Raw genomic sequence first — 20,886 nt, 5'->3', positions numbered from 1 at the left:
TCCCTCGGGCTAGCTGGGCTGCCTCAGTGGACTCACAGCACATCACCTCTCTTCGATACCCTCAGTCCTCCCAGGGGTCCTCTGTCAAGCCTCAAAAGCCTTTTTTTTCCTGTCGGAAATCAGCTGTTTTCATGAGAAGTTGCAACACAGCAGGATAGTTCCCGGTGGACCATTATGCACCTGCAGCAACACCTGAGTACTGAATTTGATGCTTTTCAAAGTTTCTGAAATATCAGAGTGTTTTGGAAGATTTCTAGTTTACAAGAACTTTTTAAGGACCAATTTTCAAAATGAAAGTGCTTTGATGTAAGTATATAGCTATTTGATTATATAACACTTAACTATGATGTGAAAGAATATATATTATTCTATTTGTTTGGTTCATTGCTTAAAGTAAAATGCAAAGTAAAGTAAAGCATTTCACTTTCATATTTACTTATTTCATTGATTTATTTTGTTCTATCAGATCAAATGACTGAGACGTTTGTGTAACACTTCCTGAAATTGTTAGAATTTGTTTAGCAGATTTCACTGACACTGCCTTAATGGTTTTTTTCTTAAAGTTGAGCAAGTTTAACACCAAGTTGAGCCATGCCAGAAATAAAAAAGTCTCTCAAATTATGTCATTCAGAAAAACTGGATAGATAATGCTAGTTAAGAATATAACTGTGCATCAATTCATAGGGTTCACTACACATTTAAAACCCACAAAGTCCAAGTACATTACAAGTTGATGAAATGTTGCCTTCTAGTGAATTTATTATAATGAATGAATGAATGAAATTATTAACCTAAACTTATGAACTTTCGGCATTTCAACATACTGTAGCACATGGATGGAATTTTGCAGCTGCATGTTGAAGTGTCATTCATTTTGTATCAGAATGAGCTGAGTTAACAGTTATTGGACACCTCATTTTTAAATCTAATTAAAATTGGTCAACACTTTCAGTTTCTTGCGTTAAGTTTGAACTCTTTAAAACCTATTTGTGCAATTCAAATTCAACAGAAAAGTCAGATAATGGAATAAATGCTCATCACTAACATTATGCAAGCTTAAATACATCAAAATGGTTCTTAAGACCTTTTTTGGCTTTTAAAAAGGATTTATTTGAAAAAGCAAGAGGAGCGATAAAATCAGACAGAAGTATTAAACATAAATGTAAAATAACTACAAATGTTTTGGAGAATCAAATAAAGTGAAACTGAGCAGTGGCTAGAAAAGGTAAACCTGTTCAGAAGTCATTTGTGGACTGAAGAACATCACATGCTGGGCTGCAACTGGAACATGATGAGAACGAGGACAGCCTTACATAATGTGTATGAGAATGTACATGTACTAGTCCTTCCTGGGGATAAATCTCAGTGCAAACGTGGCATGCCAATAGCTGTCCACCATAGAAGATTACAGCGGCAGAGAGAATCAGTGGATAACCAGTGGATAGAGAGCACATGTATTTAGGACACAGCGTCCTCCACAGCCTGAAACCTGATTATGATTATCAGAACAAGATAGTTAGATACATTTATGGGGGAGGCACATGAAGGGCAGCACAGACGTGAAAGTAAATGTAAACGGATTAATGTTACATTTGTTACATTGTTTTATATACTATTTCTAGATTGCTCGGTGATTAGGGGTCAGGCGTGTTCTGGTTTAAGGTCTCCTCTTTGATGGTATGGTGAAGGGTGACACTGAACACATACTAATCAATGCAGGCAGTTCACTGCAGCTGGGCTAAAACAAGCACGCTCATTATCTTTCATTTCTAAAGGATGGGGATGGATGGAGGAGAAACACAGTGTCCTCCATGAATTATTCCCATTGATCATGTTTCTCCCTCACTATAGATACAAAATGGCATAAACAGCCTAACTAATAAGGTGAACGTCTGTGTGTTTTGATGAAGGTTGTAGTGAGTACTCCTGGATGTTTGTATTTATATATCACACTGCAGAGTATGTCAGATACAGTTAGTGTGATGAGTTATGATCAATTTGACAATAAATGTAATATTGTACGTTAAAAACTGTTGTATGTAATGCCTTCTGTGGCTCTGGATGTGCTTTTTTAAATGGCTAATGCCATTGTTGTGATGTCATTAGGGTTATCTCAACTCATGCCTTGAGACTACATATGGCTTTAGGAATGCAGGTTTAAAGTTGGAAAGATGTTTAGAATTTATCATTCAGAAATGATCTAATAGGTATTAAATAACCCCCTTAACAGTGCTTTGTGTAACTTCTAGCGTGTATTGTTAACATTCTTTGTCCTTACTGTAATCAATATAGCTACTTGTGAAAAGGCCCGTTCCTATCAAAGAACCTGCAAACAATTATCACCCAGCTGCAGGCTATCTGAGCTCTGGAGAGCATTTTAAAGATTTTCAGCCTAAAGCTGTTCTGTTTTAGTTTGCCCTCAACTACCATCGTCATTTTAAGCTAAAGCAGGTAACTGTTTCAGACAAATTACAAAGGGCTCAGTGCAGATAAAATGAGCAACTACTGGGTGAATACAGACGAGGATTTAGCAAAACTTATTGGAAAGTAGCTCCAAATTTGCGAAATAATACGTAATGCTTTACTAGAAAGTGTTTCCATTGTGCAAAAGTAAAGCCATCTGATGCAAATGAAAAGATGCAAAATTTGCCATTGATATATTTATCCTTTTCTTCATTTTGTCTTTACAGAAGTGAGGTGTATTTCTTTTGATGTCTGAAGAACTTTTTAGCTTCGTCGCTTAACAATGGGAGCCACTGGAATACAGATCTTAACTCGTTCTTTATTATGAATCATGGAAGAGAACAGTTCATTTGTGACTGAGTACAATGAAAGCACTGCCACTTGGCCAATAGAGCCTTCTGCACCCAGCAGACACTTAGGAAATGTTCCCAGCCCACAAACACGTCTCAAGGACCTCATGGGATTATTTTTCATGGTGACCCTAAATTTTCTTGCACTTCTGGCCAACACTGCTGTTCTTGTGGTTGTCATCAAAGCCCCTCATCTCAGGAAATTTGTATTTTTGTGCCATCTTTGTGCAGTGGACCTTCTGTGTGCCATCTTGATCATGCCACTCGGCATTGTGTCCAGCTCGGGGTACTTTGCTGGTGTGGTGTTCACTATGCTGGAGTGCCAGATCTATGTCTTCCTCAATGTAATCCTCATAGCAGCCTCCATCTTCACCATCACAGCTATTAGCGTGGAGCGTTATTACTACATTGTTCACCCCATGCGATATGAGGTCAAGATGACGCTGAAGCTGACTGCAGCTGTGATGGTGATAGTGTGGGTCGCTTCTGCAGGGCTGGGATTGTCTACTGTGTTTGGATGGCCGTCTTATGGCAGCCTGACCTCCGTCAGTGCAGCACACTGCTCACTGTACTGGAGCAACAGTGACCACAGGCGTATTTTCTCTGTGCTCTTCAGTGTCACCTGTTTCTGTCTGCCAGCAGTTGTGATTTTTGCTGTCTACTGTAATATCTACAAAGTGGCCCGTGTGGCTGCCCGGCAACATGGACCTCTGCCCTCCTGGACAAACAGTCAACTGAAGCATCGCTCTGACTCAATAAACAGTCAGACTACCATCATTACAACTCGCAATGTCCCACGCAGGATTACCCGAGAACGGCCTTTCGGGGGTGGTAAGGCTGCTCTTACTCTGGTGGTCATTGTTGGGCAGTTTCTAATCTGCTGGCTGCCTTATTTTGCCTTCCACCTTCATTTGATACTTGATGCAACACCCCAGATCCCCGATGACCTGGAGGAAACTGTCACCTGGCTGGCATATTCGTCATTTGCTATTAACCCTTTTTTCTATGGGCTTCTAAATCGGCAGATTAGGGAAGAGCTTTGTAAACTAAGGCGCTGCTACTCGACTCAGCCAATGGAATTGCCAGCGTCCAGCCAGGAGGGCTCGGGTCATGAGAACTTCTTGCAGTTTCTCAACAGAACCAGCTGCAGTTTAGAGACACGTCCAAGCTTTGCTACTCCCAGTTCTGGAGGCACTCTGGATTATACTGGGCAGACTGGTTTCAGGATACCAGGACAGATTCCAGAGGAGTTCAGTTAGATTTTGCTCTACTGTACCTCAGTGTTGTGCCACAAACAATTGAAAGTTTGGGGGATTAAGTTATTTAAAGACCATATGCAATATGACAAGCAAATTTTTGCAGACAGTAATAACAAGTGAGAGACAGCATACAGAAAAAAAACTGTTTTCGTCTTTGAATCGTTTCTATAAAGATTCAAAGAAGTACTAAATGGACTTTTAAAAAAAGCATTGTTACTGTGGTAAAACAAGCCTTAACGAGTCTTTAAAGATCACTTTAATTTTATTAGCTAGCCTAAAGTAAAGTTACTCTTTATCTACAATCAATAGTTCTGTTTTATGAAAATGAATCAACACAAGTAATTATTACACTATCAAATGTTGTCCTATTGTATTTATGTTCCAGGAATTTATGTAAATGTTATTTATTATACACAAACAGGAGGAAATATTTGTTTTGTTCAAGGATATTTTATTTCTTATCAATTTAAATGTGAAAATAAATTTCTGGCATTTTAATAATGTTGATAAACAATATTTGTACATTAGAAATAAGTATGAGATTTATATAAAAACCTTTTTTTTAGCATGTTGGTCTAAAATCGGATCTACTTTATTCTCTGGTGAAAGATGTTCGGAATTATATACAGTTATGTAAACTGCATGTCTTCATTTCTTCTTCATGTTTTGTATTCTGTTAACATTAACTAATATACCACATAGTTAATTAATCTCACAGAAACAGCCTCTAAGAGTGCACTGGGGCTGCTAGGCTGTTGTGACCATGATTCAACAGCCAACCCAAGTCCTTCAGGCATATTGTTAAGGTTTGCTTGAGTTTACTTTCTGTAAGAGATAACTAATACGTGCCTAAAGACACTCATTTGCCCAATTTATGTTCGACAGTTTGTCTCAGGACAGACATTGTGGGTTTGAATTTATGGTTTCTGACCTCCGTGCCCTCCCTGTGCCCACTTATGAAAGCACTGTAAGTAAAATTGAGCCCAGTTAAAACATCATTATATAAGCAGAAAATGCCATTTCATAATAGATAAAGTGGTTGTCTCTAATACCACTTAATATGAGTACATGAGCAGATTAACAGCAAAGAATTTGTATGTTTCTGTATTTACTTACAATCAGCTTGGCAATTGACTTCTGGTGTATGAAGTTATTCTTATTAAACTTTGATGTTTATTTATTTAGATAAGTCATTAGAGACAGTTTAATGTTTCTGATGATTTGTCTGTTGTGAATATTTTGAGGCTATGCACAGCTTTCCCACAGAGATTAGACTTTTGGGATAACATCAGGCAGACATGCTTATGTGGACAAATGAAAAGATAAACCAGTAAGCCAATAAATTAAATACATGGTGATTTGCAGAGATCTTAAAGAGAGAAATAACAATTGGAAGAGTGACAACTGCATACTGAAAGGCAGCAGAACAGATAACTCCTCAACACACACAATGCACAAAATGTAATAAGACACATGCACACACACATGCACGCATACACGCATACACACAGTAACTGAAATCCAGTTTATAGACATCTAGATATGTTAAAAGTGAGATAACGCTGCCTTTTTATGGTGTCTGGCTGTAAACACGTTCAAGTAAGTGCTGCGGAGTGTTAGTCTCTGATAACATTGGTGTTGTTTTCACCATGTGTGTGTTTGTGTATGTGTGTACATGTTTAGACATCTTTGTGAGGACAGAAAATTGGCATGCTACCATACTTGCGAGGACCAACAGTCACTTATGGGAACAAAATGCCCATCCCCACAAGTTTGAAGGCTTTTTTGAGGCTCAAATGTGGTTTTAGTTACAATTGGGTTATGGTTACGTTTAGGTTAAGGGTCAGGGCTAGGCAATCGTTTTGAAGGTTAGATCTCAATTAGATGTGCTCACTAAGATATGTGTGCGTGTGTATAATTAACAAAATGCTATGACTTTCAAAACATTTAGATCCCTACATTTATCGGAAAATACAGTATAAAGATAAAAGGACAAGAGGCAAAGCTGGACGTGGCAGAGTTGCTAAGATTTTTGTGATCAGGATGGATAGCATTAGAAGTGAGTATATCTGAGAGACACCTCAGCTTGAGTCTTTTGGAGACAAAGAGACAAGGGTGAAATGGTTTGGACATGCGCAGAAGAGGGACAGTGAATATACTGCACAAGGGCTGTTAACTATGGAGGTGCCAGACAAGAAGAAAAGAAGAAGGCCACAGAGGAGTTTTACGGGTGCAGTGGAGGAGGGCATGCAGATTGTTGCCCTGACAGAAAACTATGCCAAGAACAGGGTGAGATAGAAGCAGATGATCCAATTTGGTGACCCATGATGTGAGCAACTTAAAGAAGAACGTGAAGAAGCAAAGAGATAAGTGATGATAAAATGCTGCTGATTGATGAAAGAAAAATAAAATACATTTTGAACTTGATACCAGAAACACATTTAAGAATGAAAAAGAGCTTAACAATGCTTAAGAATCTATTAAAGAGTGTGTGGGATGAATAGTTCAATGTGAAATTGCAAAGGATTTGAGGATTTATAGTTCATCCCATCATTAAAGGATTTACAGAATCCAGAGAAATGAATACACACAGGACAAGCTAGATAACCAATATTGAATGTTTGTGACCTTTGGCCCTTATGTCACACTTCATAAAATCATATGACGAGACACGTCTGGTCTCAGGAACCGTTGGTAATAAAGGTGGTTCAGGTGAGCTTTCATTGAAAGTCCACAAAGGAAAGAGACGACTGGACAAAGAGGACCAAAGGACTATTGGATCTTAAAAAGCTCCCTTATCCATCAGGGGTTACCACAGCAGATCCACATGTTTGATTTGGAATTAGATTTTAGTTTCTTGGGTTGTTTTTTTTTAAATGATGTCCCTCCTGCCACAGCCCAACTTTGTGTACTCTCTCAGAATTGAACAGGCTTCACTTGTTAGGAAAATGTGCAAACCACGACAGTGTTTGTGTGCTACAAAGTAACACATCACTTTGTATTAGATATAATAATGTTTTAAGTAATAATTTGTAATGCATTTGTAACACATTACAAAGTATCACATTATTTTGGAGCGCATCAGGTCATCACATTACATTTTTCACTAACACATTACAGTAATGCATTACTGTAATCAATTCAGTAATTACATTACATTTGAAATAAAATTACTTGCATTACAAAGTTGTCTGGCTGGCAGTTATCTGCATGCTGGGTAAATACAGTTCCACCCAGCATGGATTCCTGCACTTGCACTATGCAGGAGGAGGAAAATCACAGCGTGACACAGTCATACTGCTTAACAATTAAATAACATTTAATATGTAATACATTACTGTACTGAATAGTAAGTATGCTGAAAAGGCTTAAAATTCTTCCCTTTCTATACCCAGTGCTGTTTGTTTGCTGGAAGGCCTGCTTTGGTGTTTCACAAAAGGATGAATGATGCTCTGACATAATAATGGGAGAATCACTTCAGAAGAATCAAAGGGAGAAGGTTTGATTGATGGTGCTGTCAGATGGTGCAAAACAAATTATTTTGCCAGAACTTCCTCTTATACAGTAACAGCATTTTCCTAGAGTTTCCTCAGAAGTGCATACAAACTAACACAACTTGTTCGCAGTGCTCACAGAGCATAACCTCCTGCCCAGTTTATTCACAATCGATAGAATAATTACTGTCCAAAAGCAGGAAAGAATGTAAAACAAACAAAGCTATTGATAAACTTGATTGACTTATAGAAAGCCACATTAAACACTCAATAAATTGTTTTGTTTTTTAATTAAAAATAATAATAATTTAAAAAGAGAAAAAAGTAAATGGATTCAAAATTCAGATTATTCTGACATTTAAAATGGCAATTTCTTTCCTTCATTTCATTTCCATTTCTGCTCTGCATTTCCTTTTTGAACTGGCTTTAATGAGTCATTTCACTTTCTGCTGTTACGCTCTCCATTTAGCCTCTCAAACCAAAGGAACACAGATTAGCTGTGTGATAGGATGTAAGGAGTTCTGCAAATTGGCTGCAAATTGACACATCTGGTCAAATTATGCAAAATAAAATAATTCACTCAGATAATCCTGCTTAGAGAGCAGCGGCAAGAGCAACAGTGCTTCACTGACATGAAGTCCTCTTGGCATAATGTAGATGGTTAGCAACCAGCTGTTTTTCATGGAACTAGTTCTGTCGAATCTACTATATTTGAACCAGTGTTGCCAAATGCTTTATTTTTATATATATTTTTTATATTTTAAGCTTAGGTTCCAGCCCCCCTGGGACCCCAAACTGAAAAAACAGAAAAGAACTGACTGGATGGATATTTTAAGCTTTTCTGTTATATAGTCATGCCAAGTGTTGGGGATGCCGGTGCTTCGTATCAGAGCTGCTTTGCTGACCTGCAGATGTTCATACATGATACTGTGGGAATCATGACATAACGGTCAGTCTGACCTATTGTGCTGAAAACAGCTGGACCGGCAGGTGCTGAGGAGAAACACTGTCTGACATCTCTTGTGCCCCACATAAAATGCTACTGCTGGCAGAAAAGGATCTGAGCTTCAGCTGGCGTTAAAATATTTGATGATTTAAAGCAAACATAGTATTTCTCCACTCAGTGACATGAATTTCTTTATTGTGTGTCTGTGATTTGCACAGTTTTTCCTCTATTTTAGTCTATAAGGGAAAATGTGATAATGCAGCATTCTTCCACATAATATTTGCTTTTACAAGTCCTGGACACAACATGCATGATCACATTTGATTTAAGTTGTGACAAAATAGTACTGTCTGTCTTTGTTTATCCTACTAGTCTGAAGTAGGTGGACATCAGTTAAAAAGAGGATTTCACGTAATTCCACGCGGCAGCTGGGATTTAGCAAAATTTGACTCAGAATGTAATGACAGTTGCCTGGCTGTGTGAGTATGTTCCTGAGTCACTCTCGACCAAATCTGATCAAACCACGTCTACACAGCCCTCATATAAAAGGTTTACTAAACAGGAAACAGGAAGCTAAAAAATCAACACCATCAGAGATGAGGTGATGGTTCACGTGGTCCTCTGCAGTGAAGTCTTCATGAAATCTGCACCTGACTATGGGGGCTGGGCCCTCTGACGCTTCACTTCATTTAGAAGAATGAATAAAAGAAAGTCCAAAAGAGCATTTGATTTGCTGCTCTGTATCAGAGCTGTGACTGCCATTACGCCCCACTATGGAAGAATGAACTCATAAATGGAGGCTAGTGTGCTGCTCTACGTGTGTTGCAAAGCAATATTATCGTCCTTGAACCCTTAAACCCTCATAATAATAAAATCTGAAAATAACCTTTTCTCCTAAAATTTTCTTTCTCTATTTTTAGCTTTAAATTTACCTGTTTGAAAATACCTAAACTGTGACACCATTTCTTTACAGTGTTTTGTACTCCATGCAATTTATATAAAAAGAAAGTAAGTAGTGTAATTTGTTATATAAAAAGTATAAATCATGTTCCAACTATTACATACAAGTTTATTAAAAAATATGTTTCAGTAAACATGACAAAGACAGTACTGCTCCCAATTATTTGTTTATTAGCTGAAGCTTATCTTATCTTGCAAGCCCTCAGAATTGTAGTCTTGGGGTAAGAATAGCATTATTCAGTGAGCTGGGATATTCGTGTTTCTTTTTCTATCTTCCCCTCATGGTTGCTTCTCCCCTCTCTCCCTATCTGGCTGCTTCACACATGCACTCACCGTCTGCTGACCTCACCTGTGAAGCCGGAAACAAACAAACCCCATCTGGTGAAGTGTGCAGTCCATTAGCATACCATTGTCTCCTGCACCAACACAGGAAATTCACTGCCATCCATACACTGTGTTCTCTCTCTATCTCCATCCAGCAGGCAGAAATTATCATTACCATGGAGACCGTAGAGTGCTCATCACAGAGTAGAGCACTTATCCCCAACTCTGAACAAATGTACAGTTTGTTACATACTCGACAGCAGGTTGTTACGTAGCGCCGTGTTCATTCAGTCTTTCAGATCAGGCTTGGCTTTTTTCCCCATTTTATTTGTTTCTTTAAACAGTTTTTCAGGATTGAAAAGAGCAAAACTTTTTAATGCATTACTCTTAATATTGATCAAGATATGATTACTCAATTTTTATGTGCTTTTTTTTTTCTTTTTTTTGGACATAAAGGTAAAGGGTGATAAAAGTTACAAAAGCCATCATCCATTTACAGCCATTAGAGACAATCTACCATTTCATACTGCAAAAGTTTAATTCATTCAACCACATATTTACATTTAGAATATTGTGCAACCGCTTGGTCAGAACACCATCTACAACCGTCAAGCCACTTATATACAATTGTCTAATTAAACTTTGGATAGGAAGTCAGAAAGACCACTGCTATGTTCTTAAGAAATTAAATATGTTAAGTTTTGGTCCTTATATTTAATTTGCTCATCTTAAACTCATTTAGTTTTGAGCCAGGGAACCCATGGAGTGTCTGGTTGGAACTGTGGGCTGCCATTATGTAAATCCTGATGTATGCACTGTGATAGCCCCTGTTAGAGTTAATGAATGCAACTGGAAGCTCCTGGCCCATCTCTAAAAGCTGGCTGCCTCAGTTTTTGCTCTCTCTCCATCCACCCAGCACCATGCTATTTGCCTTGCTGATATAAGCTTTTTTTTATTTTAGGTTCTACATTGTACAACATCATACACCAATATTTACTGTATAGATTTTGTTTCTTAGTATCTCTTGTGTATGTGTTGCTTAGTTTTGTGTATCTTATATGGTCTGATTGGATGAGTATTTGACCTACTGATAGCAGTGAACCACGATGTAAATATTACTTGTACAGAACTGGATAGCATTTCAGTGTTTAGATTAGGAACAGGCAAAGATAAGTAGTTAATTTCCATAAAAGGCCAGATAGGGGCAGTGTTGTCTCGTAGTTAAAGGCTTTTTAGATGCAGAAGTAATGGAGCCTATGAATAACATTTTAGAATCAGCATGACAGGAATTCCAGTATCACTGCATATGTTCGGTTGAAATCCGTTTTAGTTCTGCATCTCTGCCTTGTTGTATTACAAACAACTAAAGTAAAAGATGAAGGAAATCATTTAGTTTCAGTCTATGATACTGTAAGGTCATTGCAATGCACGGATTCCTGAATTGATTTTTTTTATTGTTTACAGTTGCCAGTTAAATAAAGCTTAATTGACCTTTATACTTTAGTGTCTGTCTGTCCCACTTGGGCGTATCAGTGTATACAGAGCTATCTCTGTTCATGCCCATAGTATTTATATCCTCCTCCCATATCTTCCCACAGCAGAGGAAAATGATCTTCACTTGAAAGACCATCTGCAAATACCACCCAGGGCACTGTAACGTTCCCAATATAACCTCCCGGCACAGCCGGCTGGGCTGTTCCAGTCAATGGCCTCACACAGTCTGGAGTGTTACTAATGTAACAATTTCCCACTCTGTTTTTCTTTGGTTGTGCTTTTTTTTTTTGCATTTAATTAACACCATGATGAAAGGGGACGATTCAGAGGAAGTGGATATAGATTTGGGGGACTCCAGTGACCCTGAAGACTTTGAAAATGGGGAGCAACGTGAGACACTGTGGAAGGCCTCTCCTGCTATGGAAGAGGAGGAAAACATTCACACGTCTACACTAGTGGAAATCAGTGATACCAAGCCGCTGATTAATGCAAGAGACCCCCGAGGTATCAATGACTGCCTTAAGGTATTGCATTCTTTCTGCAGTAGCTCTATTAAACTTTATCTTGTGGTCTATCTGTACATTTGTCATGCTGCACATTAGCTGAAAAAAACAGAAAGCACTTAAATATTGACACAGGGGACCAAAGAGCTGCTTTACTGATTGCACCGCTCTCTAGTGGACATCATTTATCTGCAAAAATTGAATCAAGACCCCAAAGAACACTAGCTATTGGTTTACCTCGGTAGCACTAGCATCAGTCTCTCTTTGTTTCTTTAGGTGACGTTTGAGGATGTTATAGCTGAGCCGGTATCAGTGCGGAGCGGTGACAGAGTGTGGATCTGGAGCCATGCCCTGTTCGAGGTATCTAGGATTTGGATTTACCGGATAGTCACAGTATTTTTGGCCATTCCTGTGTCAATAATCTCTGGACTCCTGTTCGCCATCCTCAGCTGTCTTCATATCTGGTAGGTTTAGATTCGGACCTCTAGGTTAGTAATTAAGATTTTTGTTTTCATTTAAAGTAATGTACAGGTGACCTTTTGTGACCGCTTATTGAGCCTGCACACACAACAGTGAAAGAATGCATTACTATACATTTTAATCTTTCCCCAGTACACATCATACTGTGGTATAGTAGCAGGAACTAGACAAATTTTTCTTCAGCTTGATTTTTTTTCTCCAACCATCATAAAAGACTAAGCCTTCCTAAGACTGACACATACAGCTGCGGTCAGAGAATATAACATCCTCCTCCATAATGGTTGTTATAATTATAAACTGACGCAGAAATGAACCATGCCAACATAAGTGCATTTTGCCTCTGTTGGGTGGCTCCCTAAATTGGCACATGGTCATCAAAACATATCCGAACCTCCGGCCTCGAGGCTAAAGAGCCACCTGACCCCTCTGGAGATGAGACAAGAATCTGAGAAATATTGATGGGGAAAAATTTTCTATAATGCTATTAAAGTGTCACTCCATGGGCGATAGCTTCCGTGGCCTGGAGGGAGCTTTCAAATCGCTCAAAGAAATGACCTCGATGATGTCAATTAAAACCTTGTGGTTATGTGAAGTCTGAAAGACATGACTGCTGAAAGGTGGGATGGGTCTGATTCAAGCCCCCCCTCCAATTTTGTTTTGGGAAGCCAGGTGTTTTCCGAGCTTTTCTGCATTAGGATAACTTTAAGATGCCATATAAGTACTAATCTCTTCACTTCATTGTTGAGAAACAAAGTGTTATAGCAGAGTGTTATATATTAATTTAACATGAGAAATTAGAAATAGGAAATTATTACTGTTACATATTAAAACAAACATTTTTGTGTTCTCTTCTATGACAGGTTGGTTAGTCCCTGTATCCAGTGTCTCCTTATTGGCACTCGCTGGCTGCAGAGCCTATGGAGCATTGTCCTTGGTGTCATTGTACAGCCTTTTCTCACAAGTGCTGGAAAATGTTGTGGTGGCTTCAGCATTCACCTGGCCAAAGAATGAGACTCACATGTGAGAAGCACTTCAAGACTGCAAATGCTCATTGACATGGACAAGTGCACTTACTGTTGTGTGGTCACGTGGACCCAAACCAAGCAGCATTTAAAAAAAAAATACTTTATCCAAAATGTAACACCCATTATTTATAGCTATTATTAAAGTTCGATAGTATTTGCTGAGACTTGAAGTAAAAAATCAATGGTGACGCAATTCTTCGTTTCACATTCGGGATGTGAAACCATTTTAGTGACTCTTTTTGCTCAGCATGTAGTTCTTTTTTCACTCTGAGGGATTATAGTTTAAGAAATGCATGCAGAAATCATTTTTTGCAATTTGAATATTACATAATATGTAATAGAGTTTGGGCTTTTCAAGATCTAGGTTTGAGGATGTATGAAAAGGGGCTTTAACAATACTTTGTCTAGTCAGAAAAAAAGAGTTCAGTTACCTTGTACCAAGTGTTGAAATGAGTTCTACTTTGTCAATGAAAAAATATTTGAATGTGCAAATATCTTTCATTTCACAATTTTAATTACTTGACATGAGCTTCTCCTCTATCAGTTGTGGTCATAGAGAAAGAAACTTTATTATTGTTAAAGGTTTAGCATTGAACAGAATATCAAGAATATATTTCTGAATAATAATAATTAATATTTGATGTATTGTCCTGGAAGGAAATGAAAGTAAAAGACATGGTTTAATATGGTTTTTAAACTAATACACTTTTAGACTTATTGTTGATATTAAAAAGACATTATTAAAGCATTTTTCAAATACAACGATGATATGCTCTTTTGTTGCAACATCCCTAATATAAGGTTAAGTTTTCCTGTGTCATCTCTTTATCTTCTTGCTTGAAGACAAATGACCATGCAGGGAGATACTGTACATCCAGTTAGTTATTGTGATGTGTCAAGATTGCCTACAGTACATTTAGCAATTTGAGGCAGCAAACACTTGATTGAAATAGGTGTTTCTGATGTCACTCTTCCACTCCCACAGCTGTCAGTAACAACAGGCAGGAACAGATGTGCAGTGGCATCCACATTCACACGACAGAGATCGACTTCACTGGCACACTTTATTGTTGCAGAAATCCATGCACATCAGAATTTACTGTGGCATATGCTATGTCTAAGAGAAATCTCTGTTAGATATAATATCTATAGACAGACAGGATGGCAGAAAGTGGACAGATAACTATCATTCATGACTTATGAAATTTACTGTGTGATGGTATTGGACCAATTACGTATTTGCAGATTTATTTCCACACTGATTTGAGCTTTTGAGGAAAAAAAAAGTCTTTGTGTCTTATAAGTGTGAATTATGAAACTTTGGTTGGTTTGGAGGGTTCAATCTTCAGGTCAAATTAGTATATCTTCACCCAAATCACAAATCAGAGCACTTTCCCTCTCGCAGACAGACTGTTTTTTATTTGACAGCTCTACTGCTGACACTAATGCCCCAACCCTTTTATATAATCCCCTCCTCCACCTTAAAGCTTCTCCCTGTGGAGGCTATACACTACAATGTTTTCTTTGACAATTCACAACAAACATATATGAATAAACGTAGCTGACCTTTCACATCACACATTACATATTACCTTACCTTTACACATATTTTTTGTTGCAAAGAAAGATGAAAATGAAAACAAAATCTTTTTGAATTTTACATCACATTTTGTTCAAATTCTATACACGATATATACAAAACACCATTTGTACTGTTTTCTGTCACCAGTGGGTGCAGGGTGTCATCTGGACAGGAAGTTTACATTGTCAGTTTAGCTCGGTTCAAAATGTTACAGAAAAAATGTGCAGCAATAGCCAGCACACTGCCTCTGTAGTCAGTTAAATGGGTGAAATGGGTAGCTGCATGATTGCTAGATTACTTGATTGCATGAAGCTTGCATGCCTTTTAGCTGGCTTTTCAGTGTACCATACTGGATGTGCGTGAGAGGCTCCTCTGACTGTTGGTGTTCTTGTTAACGTAAGTGGAGGAGCCCCTTTTGTGTCTGCACTGTTGATCACAGCTGCACGAGCACTCTGTCAGGTACCGTCGACAGCAGCAGAAGAAACACTGCATCAGGTCATGGAATAGGTGACCCGCGAAGAACATGTAAATCCACGGGTTACAGCAGCTATTGAGACTGGCTAGCAACATTGCAATGATGAAAGCCATGTCTAGGAAGACGGAGAGAAACAAGAACATGTAAGAGGTTATTTTGAAAGACTTTTTTCCCCCTCTTCATACATTCTTCTTTTAGTCTGTTATTTCCCAGAAAAGCCACAACCAACATTGAACTGACTCTACTAACAAATATCAGCTGTGTAGCTCGACTGATCTTATCCAGATGATATTAAAAACATATGAGTGACACGTAGCGTTAAACTGGATAACATGTTTTGTCATAAACATGACCATTGGCACAATAATTTACAACCACATTGGCGTTCAGTCCTACAGATATATTTACCAAATAATTTGAAACAAATACATACCCAACAAATACACTGTCTTCCTGTTTTAAATTGTGTATTTTTGAAACTTTCTTTTAATACTTTAGTAGCAAACTACTTTTTTTTAAAAGATTTTGATCATCTGTAGAAACCACCAGATGTGAGAATTATAGCTACAAACAGTGCGGAGAAGCGTTAAGAGACAAACTAACACGTATCTAGTTGTCAGCTTTTCACTGCATTTGCTGACAGTGATGAAAATAAAGATGGGAAAAATACCAGACCTTGCCACCATGAATAAAATGAACAGTTTAGAAAGAAGAAGTGGGTTGATCTTTAAAAAGACTAAATTAGCAAGTCTTTCCCCATCACAGTAAGATGTAATCACTCGATGCTTAGGTTTGAAAGTTTGTTTATTCATAAGTTGTTCAAGCTTCACGAGGCTCTAGGAAGGGTAATGGCAATTTATTACTTGAGCCAACACTTTTAGTTTGTATTTAAATATCCGAACAACTACTTTATAGTCTAACAACTTAAACACCCTGCTTTTTCATCAAGCCCCACCATCTGATGTAATATTTTAGGATAGCATATCTAATAGTGTGGTTGATAATCTTTAAGGTCACTAAAAGTACTGGGTTGGGGTCATAAAACCCAGTAAAACCACTGGGGCCCTTTTTAATGCTTAATTTCATGTATGTATTGTAAATCTGTCAATCTGATGTACTTATTGTATACCCACATTATTCATACAGAATTATATTAGCTGACAAGCTAATGCAATTCAGACTTCCTCCTCCAACAAACATTTTGGATCATAAAAATGAAACATGGTAGCTGCTGGATGCCTCACAGATAGAACTTTAGGTTGCTTGAAAACAAATATGACGAACAGCTTCAATTAAAAGAACCTGTCCTTGGTGGAAAAAATACAGCTTTTTTTTTCATTCACTCAATTGATTACATTCCAATTATTAGCGCCCTGGAGTACACTGAATAAGCACATAATCTGAAAAGTGGAAAGAGGACAACTTCCAAGTCCCCCCCTCTTTATCCTAAATAGGGTGAGAGAGATTTAGAGGTTGCTGGCGTCGGTCCTCAAGCACTGACCCATTCTCTTCCCTGTGCTCTGACTCCCCACAGTACTTTGCTTTATTGTGAGAGGTGTGCCAACCAAATGGCACATCAAAATTCTGAAAAGTGTTTAACAGCCTGCCCAGAGTTGTAAAATCATTTGGTGCAAGAAATCCTAGCCACTGGAAACACAGAGGGGGAAAAAAACTGAAAATGACAGCATTCAACTTTTCCTTTTTATACTGGTACAATGCATTCATCACTTTCTGAAATGAAAGAAAAACATTTATCTTAACTCCTTTTCAGCATTGTGATTTACTGCTCTTTTCAGGAGAAATATAAAGGATGAGATGTCAACTTCAAAAACAGAGCTGCTGTCACTTTGTGGAAGAACAGGCTCTATATCAAAGATAAGTTTGAGGATAAAAAGTTAAGAAAACATTGCAGGAGTGCAAGAAGCCACATTCTCCTCCATTATCAGTGAATCCTTTGGAAGTTTTACAGTGTGATGTTATGACTGAAGTGCAGGCCCTGGAAAAAAGTTCACAGGTTTCATGCTGGATCAAATGCCCTGATAAACACGACCTTCATGGAGTCTTAACCCATGTGGCATTACTTCAAAGAGAATGCAATGAGTCAGAAAATATAGAGAATCTAAATTATCTTTACTTTTGCATATAGATTTGCACAGAGACTTTCCTTGGAAAAGTATTTTTTGAAATCTAAAAGAATTTGATGTGCACTGAAAACACAAAGCCTGATTTAAATTCAATCTGTTGTCTGCCTCTCATAAAACTGCTCCAGTTCCACAAATTATACTGATGTATTAAGCCCCACTGTATTTTTGTTATGCCCTGTAAATAGTACCAGAGGCAGACCAGTCACTCACTCTTATGATTTACTTATGCAAGCATGACTATATGTCAAAGGAATTTTTTGTAACCCTCTACTGATTTATAAAATTTTTGAGCTCCTTAAGCAATGGTTTCTTACTTGCTTCAAGTTAAAAAAGTATAATTACATTTAAAAAGGCTTTTTAAAATTTACCAGAGTGGGAACAGTAGAGAAATGATTCTACAATAACAGTCTGCTGATAAGATAATAATATGTGCAACACCGAAAGAGGCTTCCCCGCTGCTTGCATGACAGACAGAGACGTGGCAAAGATTAAGTCAGTGGTAGGTTTGGAAACCCTTCTCCAGTCCTTGGCTTGGCTTTGTTCGTAATAAAAAAGACTGATCAATTTAAAGTGATTGCACTGTTCGTTCCCCTATTCTTCATTATTATTTGGATTTACAAATATTAAATATATGCTTAATATTAGAGTGTTAAATCCGGTAACATTGCTATCCCACTGAGTTATAAAGAAGGAAACAAGTTTTTATTGTGGCTGCTTAATGGCAAAATATATGTGTAACTTTTTTTCAATTATTGTTCAGGTGTATTTATTGAGAAACAGATGATACTGCTTGACCTGAGTAAACCAAGAAGATGAAGACAGCCAAATTTTTGAAAGTTGATATAATATATGAATGTGAGACCAACATAAATTTTCTTTATTTCTAAAGTTTTATTCTTTATTTCTAAGCCACTAAACGTACTTTTTGTGTCCACAGATAATACTTATATTGCTAAATGCACTCTGACAAAAAATACTTCAATACTTCAAGCAATCTGGAGTCCCTAATATAACACAGCCTTCTGGGATTTTTTTTCTTTTTAGATATATTTTAAATGTAATTTGTGCTTGTTTGACACATTTTTGGCCTTGGTATTTTTTTTTTTTTAATGAGAGCAACAGGAAAATGATTATTCTTGGGGGAAAGTCTGGCCACCAAAACATTGATTGGAATCTCTGAAAGCTCTGAATGCACATTTGTGGATGTTTTTAAGATAATGCAGCTTGAATGTCTACTTTAATGGCAAACTGACAAGATCTGAGGAGTATATCTGAACAAACAGTTCAATTAAATGGATATTAGACAAAATAGCACTGGGAATTGAGACAGAAACGCTTTGATGTTCTGGTACATTTACTCCCCTAGAGGCTCTGAGGTCTTTCTTCAAACTGATAACCACTGTGAATGTTACTCCCATCCATTTCTGTTTACTCTGGGGAAGTCTGATTTTAAACACCATTGTGTTGCCTTGAAAGAACGGCGGATTGCTTGTGCATTCCTAAAGATATGTTGTGAGGTGGAAGAATGATTTTTGTTTGCGTGGGACACTTGTGGAACAGAATTTTTTTTTTCCCTATTAAGTGCTTTTGGCAAGAAAAAAAATCAACACCATTAATCTTGGACAAAGACGACGCATTAGTCATTGTGTCACTAAGCACTTTGCCCACAATAGAAGGAAGAAAACGGCGTCATAAACCAATAAATATTGCCATTAATCAAAATGTGTAAACGCTTTAAAAAGAAAAACTGTTATGGTAAAACGAAGGCCGTTGGGTGTGCTTTTACCTTCTCTTGGTGCAGCAGGATCCCATGCCGACCACATCTGGACAAAGAAAAAAGGAGTCCAGCACACAATATAAGCAAGTACCACTACAAATGTCATTTTTACTGTGCGGATCTTAGCCTTCGAAATGAGTCTCACGCTGCTCACACGAGAAAAGGGTTGGGCGCCTTTGGAGGGCCTTGGAGTTAGAGCCAGAAAGTGCTCCCTTCTGGTTTTTAGATTGAAATTCTCCCATATTTTAAAACATATCAAACCATAGCAGATGCTTAAAATGGCCACTGGGAAAATGTAAATGCTCAAACTCATCCAAGTGATGTATGCTTTGGCACCCCAAGGCTGCACGAAGTCCCCCCAGCAGTCATACACACCATTACCGACCTCCCTAAGAGAAAATATGTAAGCTTGAGGACTGCTGAATATCAGGCTGAGCATCCAAGAGGCGATCACACAGAAGCGGTCTTTTTTCTTGTGCACGGAGCGAAGTGGCTGGCAGACTGCCAAGCACCTGTCTATCGACATTAGAACCAGCATGTACGTAGACGCAAACATACCCACGACCTGGAGGTATTTCACCAACCTGCACAGCAAATCGGGTCCATAGAAGCGAAAAGTGATATCCCAGATGAGCTGAGGTAAAACCTGAAAGATTGCAACTACAAGGTCTGCGATGCTCAGGTGCTTCATGAAGTAATACATCCGAGACTGACTGTGCTTGGTGGTGTGAATAGCCCACAGGACGCACATATTGCCTGTCAGCGCGAGAAGCAGCACAAGGACCAGAACGGTAACTTCCACTTTAGCCACTTCTTCATTTCGTTTCAGAGGGTTCACCGTGGTGTTTCCTACGTAGCTTTCATTTTCACGACTTGAGCTGCTCCATGTGAGATTGTGAGACCAACTGTACTGCTCGCGTAAAAGGTCTTCCATCGTGCGTAAAAGCGCCACTTAGGCGCAGCCAGCAGTCACATCACAAACCCAGGTTCGGGACCTCTATCAGCTGTGTTAGCTTAGTTTCCCTACGTAATTTTCTGCCAGCACACCCCGTTATTATTATTATTATTATTTTCCCTTTCTGTTTAATAATCCGAACTCAGGACTGCAGTCTACAGAGAGAAGGGAAAAACATTATTATTGAAAACTCTTGGTCATTGCACTTTAATCTTTAAACTAATAAACAGTAAATTAACGAAATAACAGTATTTAAGTGATTATGTTCAAAAGGCGCTCACCCACTAAATCATCCTATCTTCTCTTAGGGACTTTGGAGCACCACTGTCCTCATCACTCGCTGCCTCCAGTTTGATGTCTGATCTACCGAAGCTCTGCTTGCTACCAGTGTCAGTAACCCCCTCCCCTCGTTTCATTTTCCTTCGAAGGAAACTGCTTACTTGGGTATGGACCTTATAGTTCTTTCTGTCTCGCTCTTCCTCCCCCATACGTTCACTTAGTGTAAGCTTTGACAATGTGAAATACTTTGAGCCAAATCACCCTAATAGCCTAAAAGCAGTGTCATTTTTTTTTCACAGTTTCACAGTTAGTGCTTTCAGCATCTACATTATTTAAAGCGAGCTGTTGTTGGAGTCCAAAAATTCCAGTCTGGACT

The 20,886-nt window shown here is 38.2% G+C and overlaps 3 protein-coding genes across 5 annotated transcripts; 2 read left to right on the top strand and 1 right to left on the bottom strand.

Annotated features, from left to right (window-relative positions):
• Nucleotides 1-48: 48 nt before the first annotated feature.
• si:ch211-213o11.11 (probable G-protein coupled receptor) lies at nt 49-4,508 on the top strand. Its single transcript, XM_005927482.2, has 2 exons — nt 49-306; nt 2,691-4,508. The coding sequence occupies exon 2, from the start codon at nt 2,795-2,797 to the stop codon at nt 4,070-4,072; it is 1,278 nt and encodes a 425-aa protein (XP_005927544.1). The 5' UTR covers nt 49-306; nt 2,691-2,794; the 3' UTR covers nt 4,073-4,508.
• A 6,895-nt stretch (nt 4,509-11,403) lies between these two features.
• Nucleotides 11,404-13,983, top strand: zgc:172270 (uncharacterized protein LOC100136849 homolog). The gene is made up of 3 exons (XM_005927483.3): nt 11,404-11,814; nt 12,070-12,257; nt 13,134-13,983. Exons 1-3 carry the CDS (start codon nt 11,596-11,598, stop codon nt 13,282-13,284), a joined length of 558 nt encoding a protein of 185 aa, XP_005927545.1. The 5' UTR covers nt 11,404-11,595; the 3' UTR covers nt 13,285-13,983.
• Nucleotides 13,984-14,074: 91 nt separating this feature from the next.
• LOC102295060 (isotocin receptor) lies at nt 14,075-20,628 on the bottom strand. 3 transcript variants are annotated; one of them, XM_042223042.1, is made up of 4 exons: nt 20,513-20,620; nt 19,861-20,386; nt 19,286-19,322; nt 15,393-15,470 (listed from the first exon to the last, which is right to left on the bottom strand). In XM_042223042.1, the coding sequence occupies exons 2-4, from the start codon at nt 20,208-20,210 to the stop codon at nt 15,441-15,443; spliced, it is 417 nt and encodes a 138-aa protein (XP_042078976.1). In that variant the 5' UTR covers nt 20,211-20,386; nt 20,513-20,620; the 3' UTR covers nt 15,393-15,440. The 3 variants fall into 3 exon arrangements, with proteins under 3 accessions (XP_005927546.1, XP_042078975.1, XP_042078976.1); XM_005927484.3 differs by having other exon boundaries at nt 14,075-15,470; nt 19,286-20,386; nt 20,513-20,628; XM_042223041.1 differs by having other exon boundaries at nt 14,075-15,470; nt 19,286-20,386; nt 20,517-20,580.
• Between the last annotated feature and the right edge of the window lie 258 nt (nt 20,629-20,886).

The sequence above is a fragment of the Haplochromis burtoni genome, unplaced genomic scaffold, assembly GCF_018398535.1.
Source record: "Haplochromis burtoni strain Fernald_Lab_line unplaced genomic scaffold, NCSU_Asbu1 Contig_100, whole genome shotgun sequence".
NCBI classification, from domain to species: Eukaryota; Metazoa; Chordata; class Actinopteri; order Cichliformes; family Cichlidae; genus Haplochromis; species Haplochromis burtoni.
Note: the sequence above shows the minus strand (reverse complement) of the source record. Positions and strands in the feature narration are given on the sequence as shown.

Excerpts from the sequence above, each read along its gene's own strand:
- si:ch211-213o11.11 (XM_005927482.2), top strand. The coding sequence starts at position 2,795 with ATGGAAGAGAACAGTTCATTTGTGACTGAGTACAATGAAAGCACTGCC.
- zgc:172270 (XM_005927483.3), top strand. The coding sequence starts at position 11,596 with ATGATGAAAGGGGACGATTCAGAGGAAGTGGATATAGATTTGGGGGAC. Across the intron at positions 11,815-12,069 it reads GTATCAATGACTGCCTTAAG|GTGACGTTTGAGGATGTTAT; the intron begins GTATTGCATTCT and ends TTGTTTCTTTAG. Across the intron at positions 12,258-13,133 it reads CTCAGCTGTCTTCATATCTG|GTTGGTTAGTCCCTGTATCC; the intron begins GTAGGTTTAGAT and ends CTTCTATGACAG.
- LOC102295060 (XM_005927484.3), bottom strand. The coding sequence starts at position 20,210 with ATGGAAGACCTTTTACGCGAGCAGTACAGTTGGTCTCACAATCTCACA. Across the intron at positions 15,471-19,285 it reads TCCTGCTGCACCAAGAGAAG|ACATGGCTTTCATCATTGCA; the intron begins GTAAAAGCACAC and ends CCGTCTTCCTAG.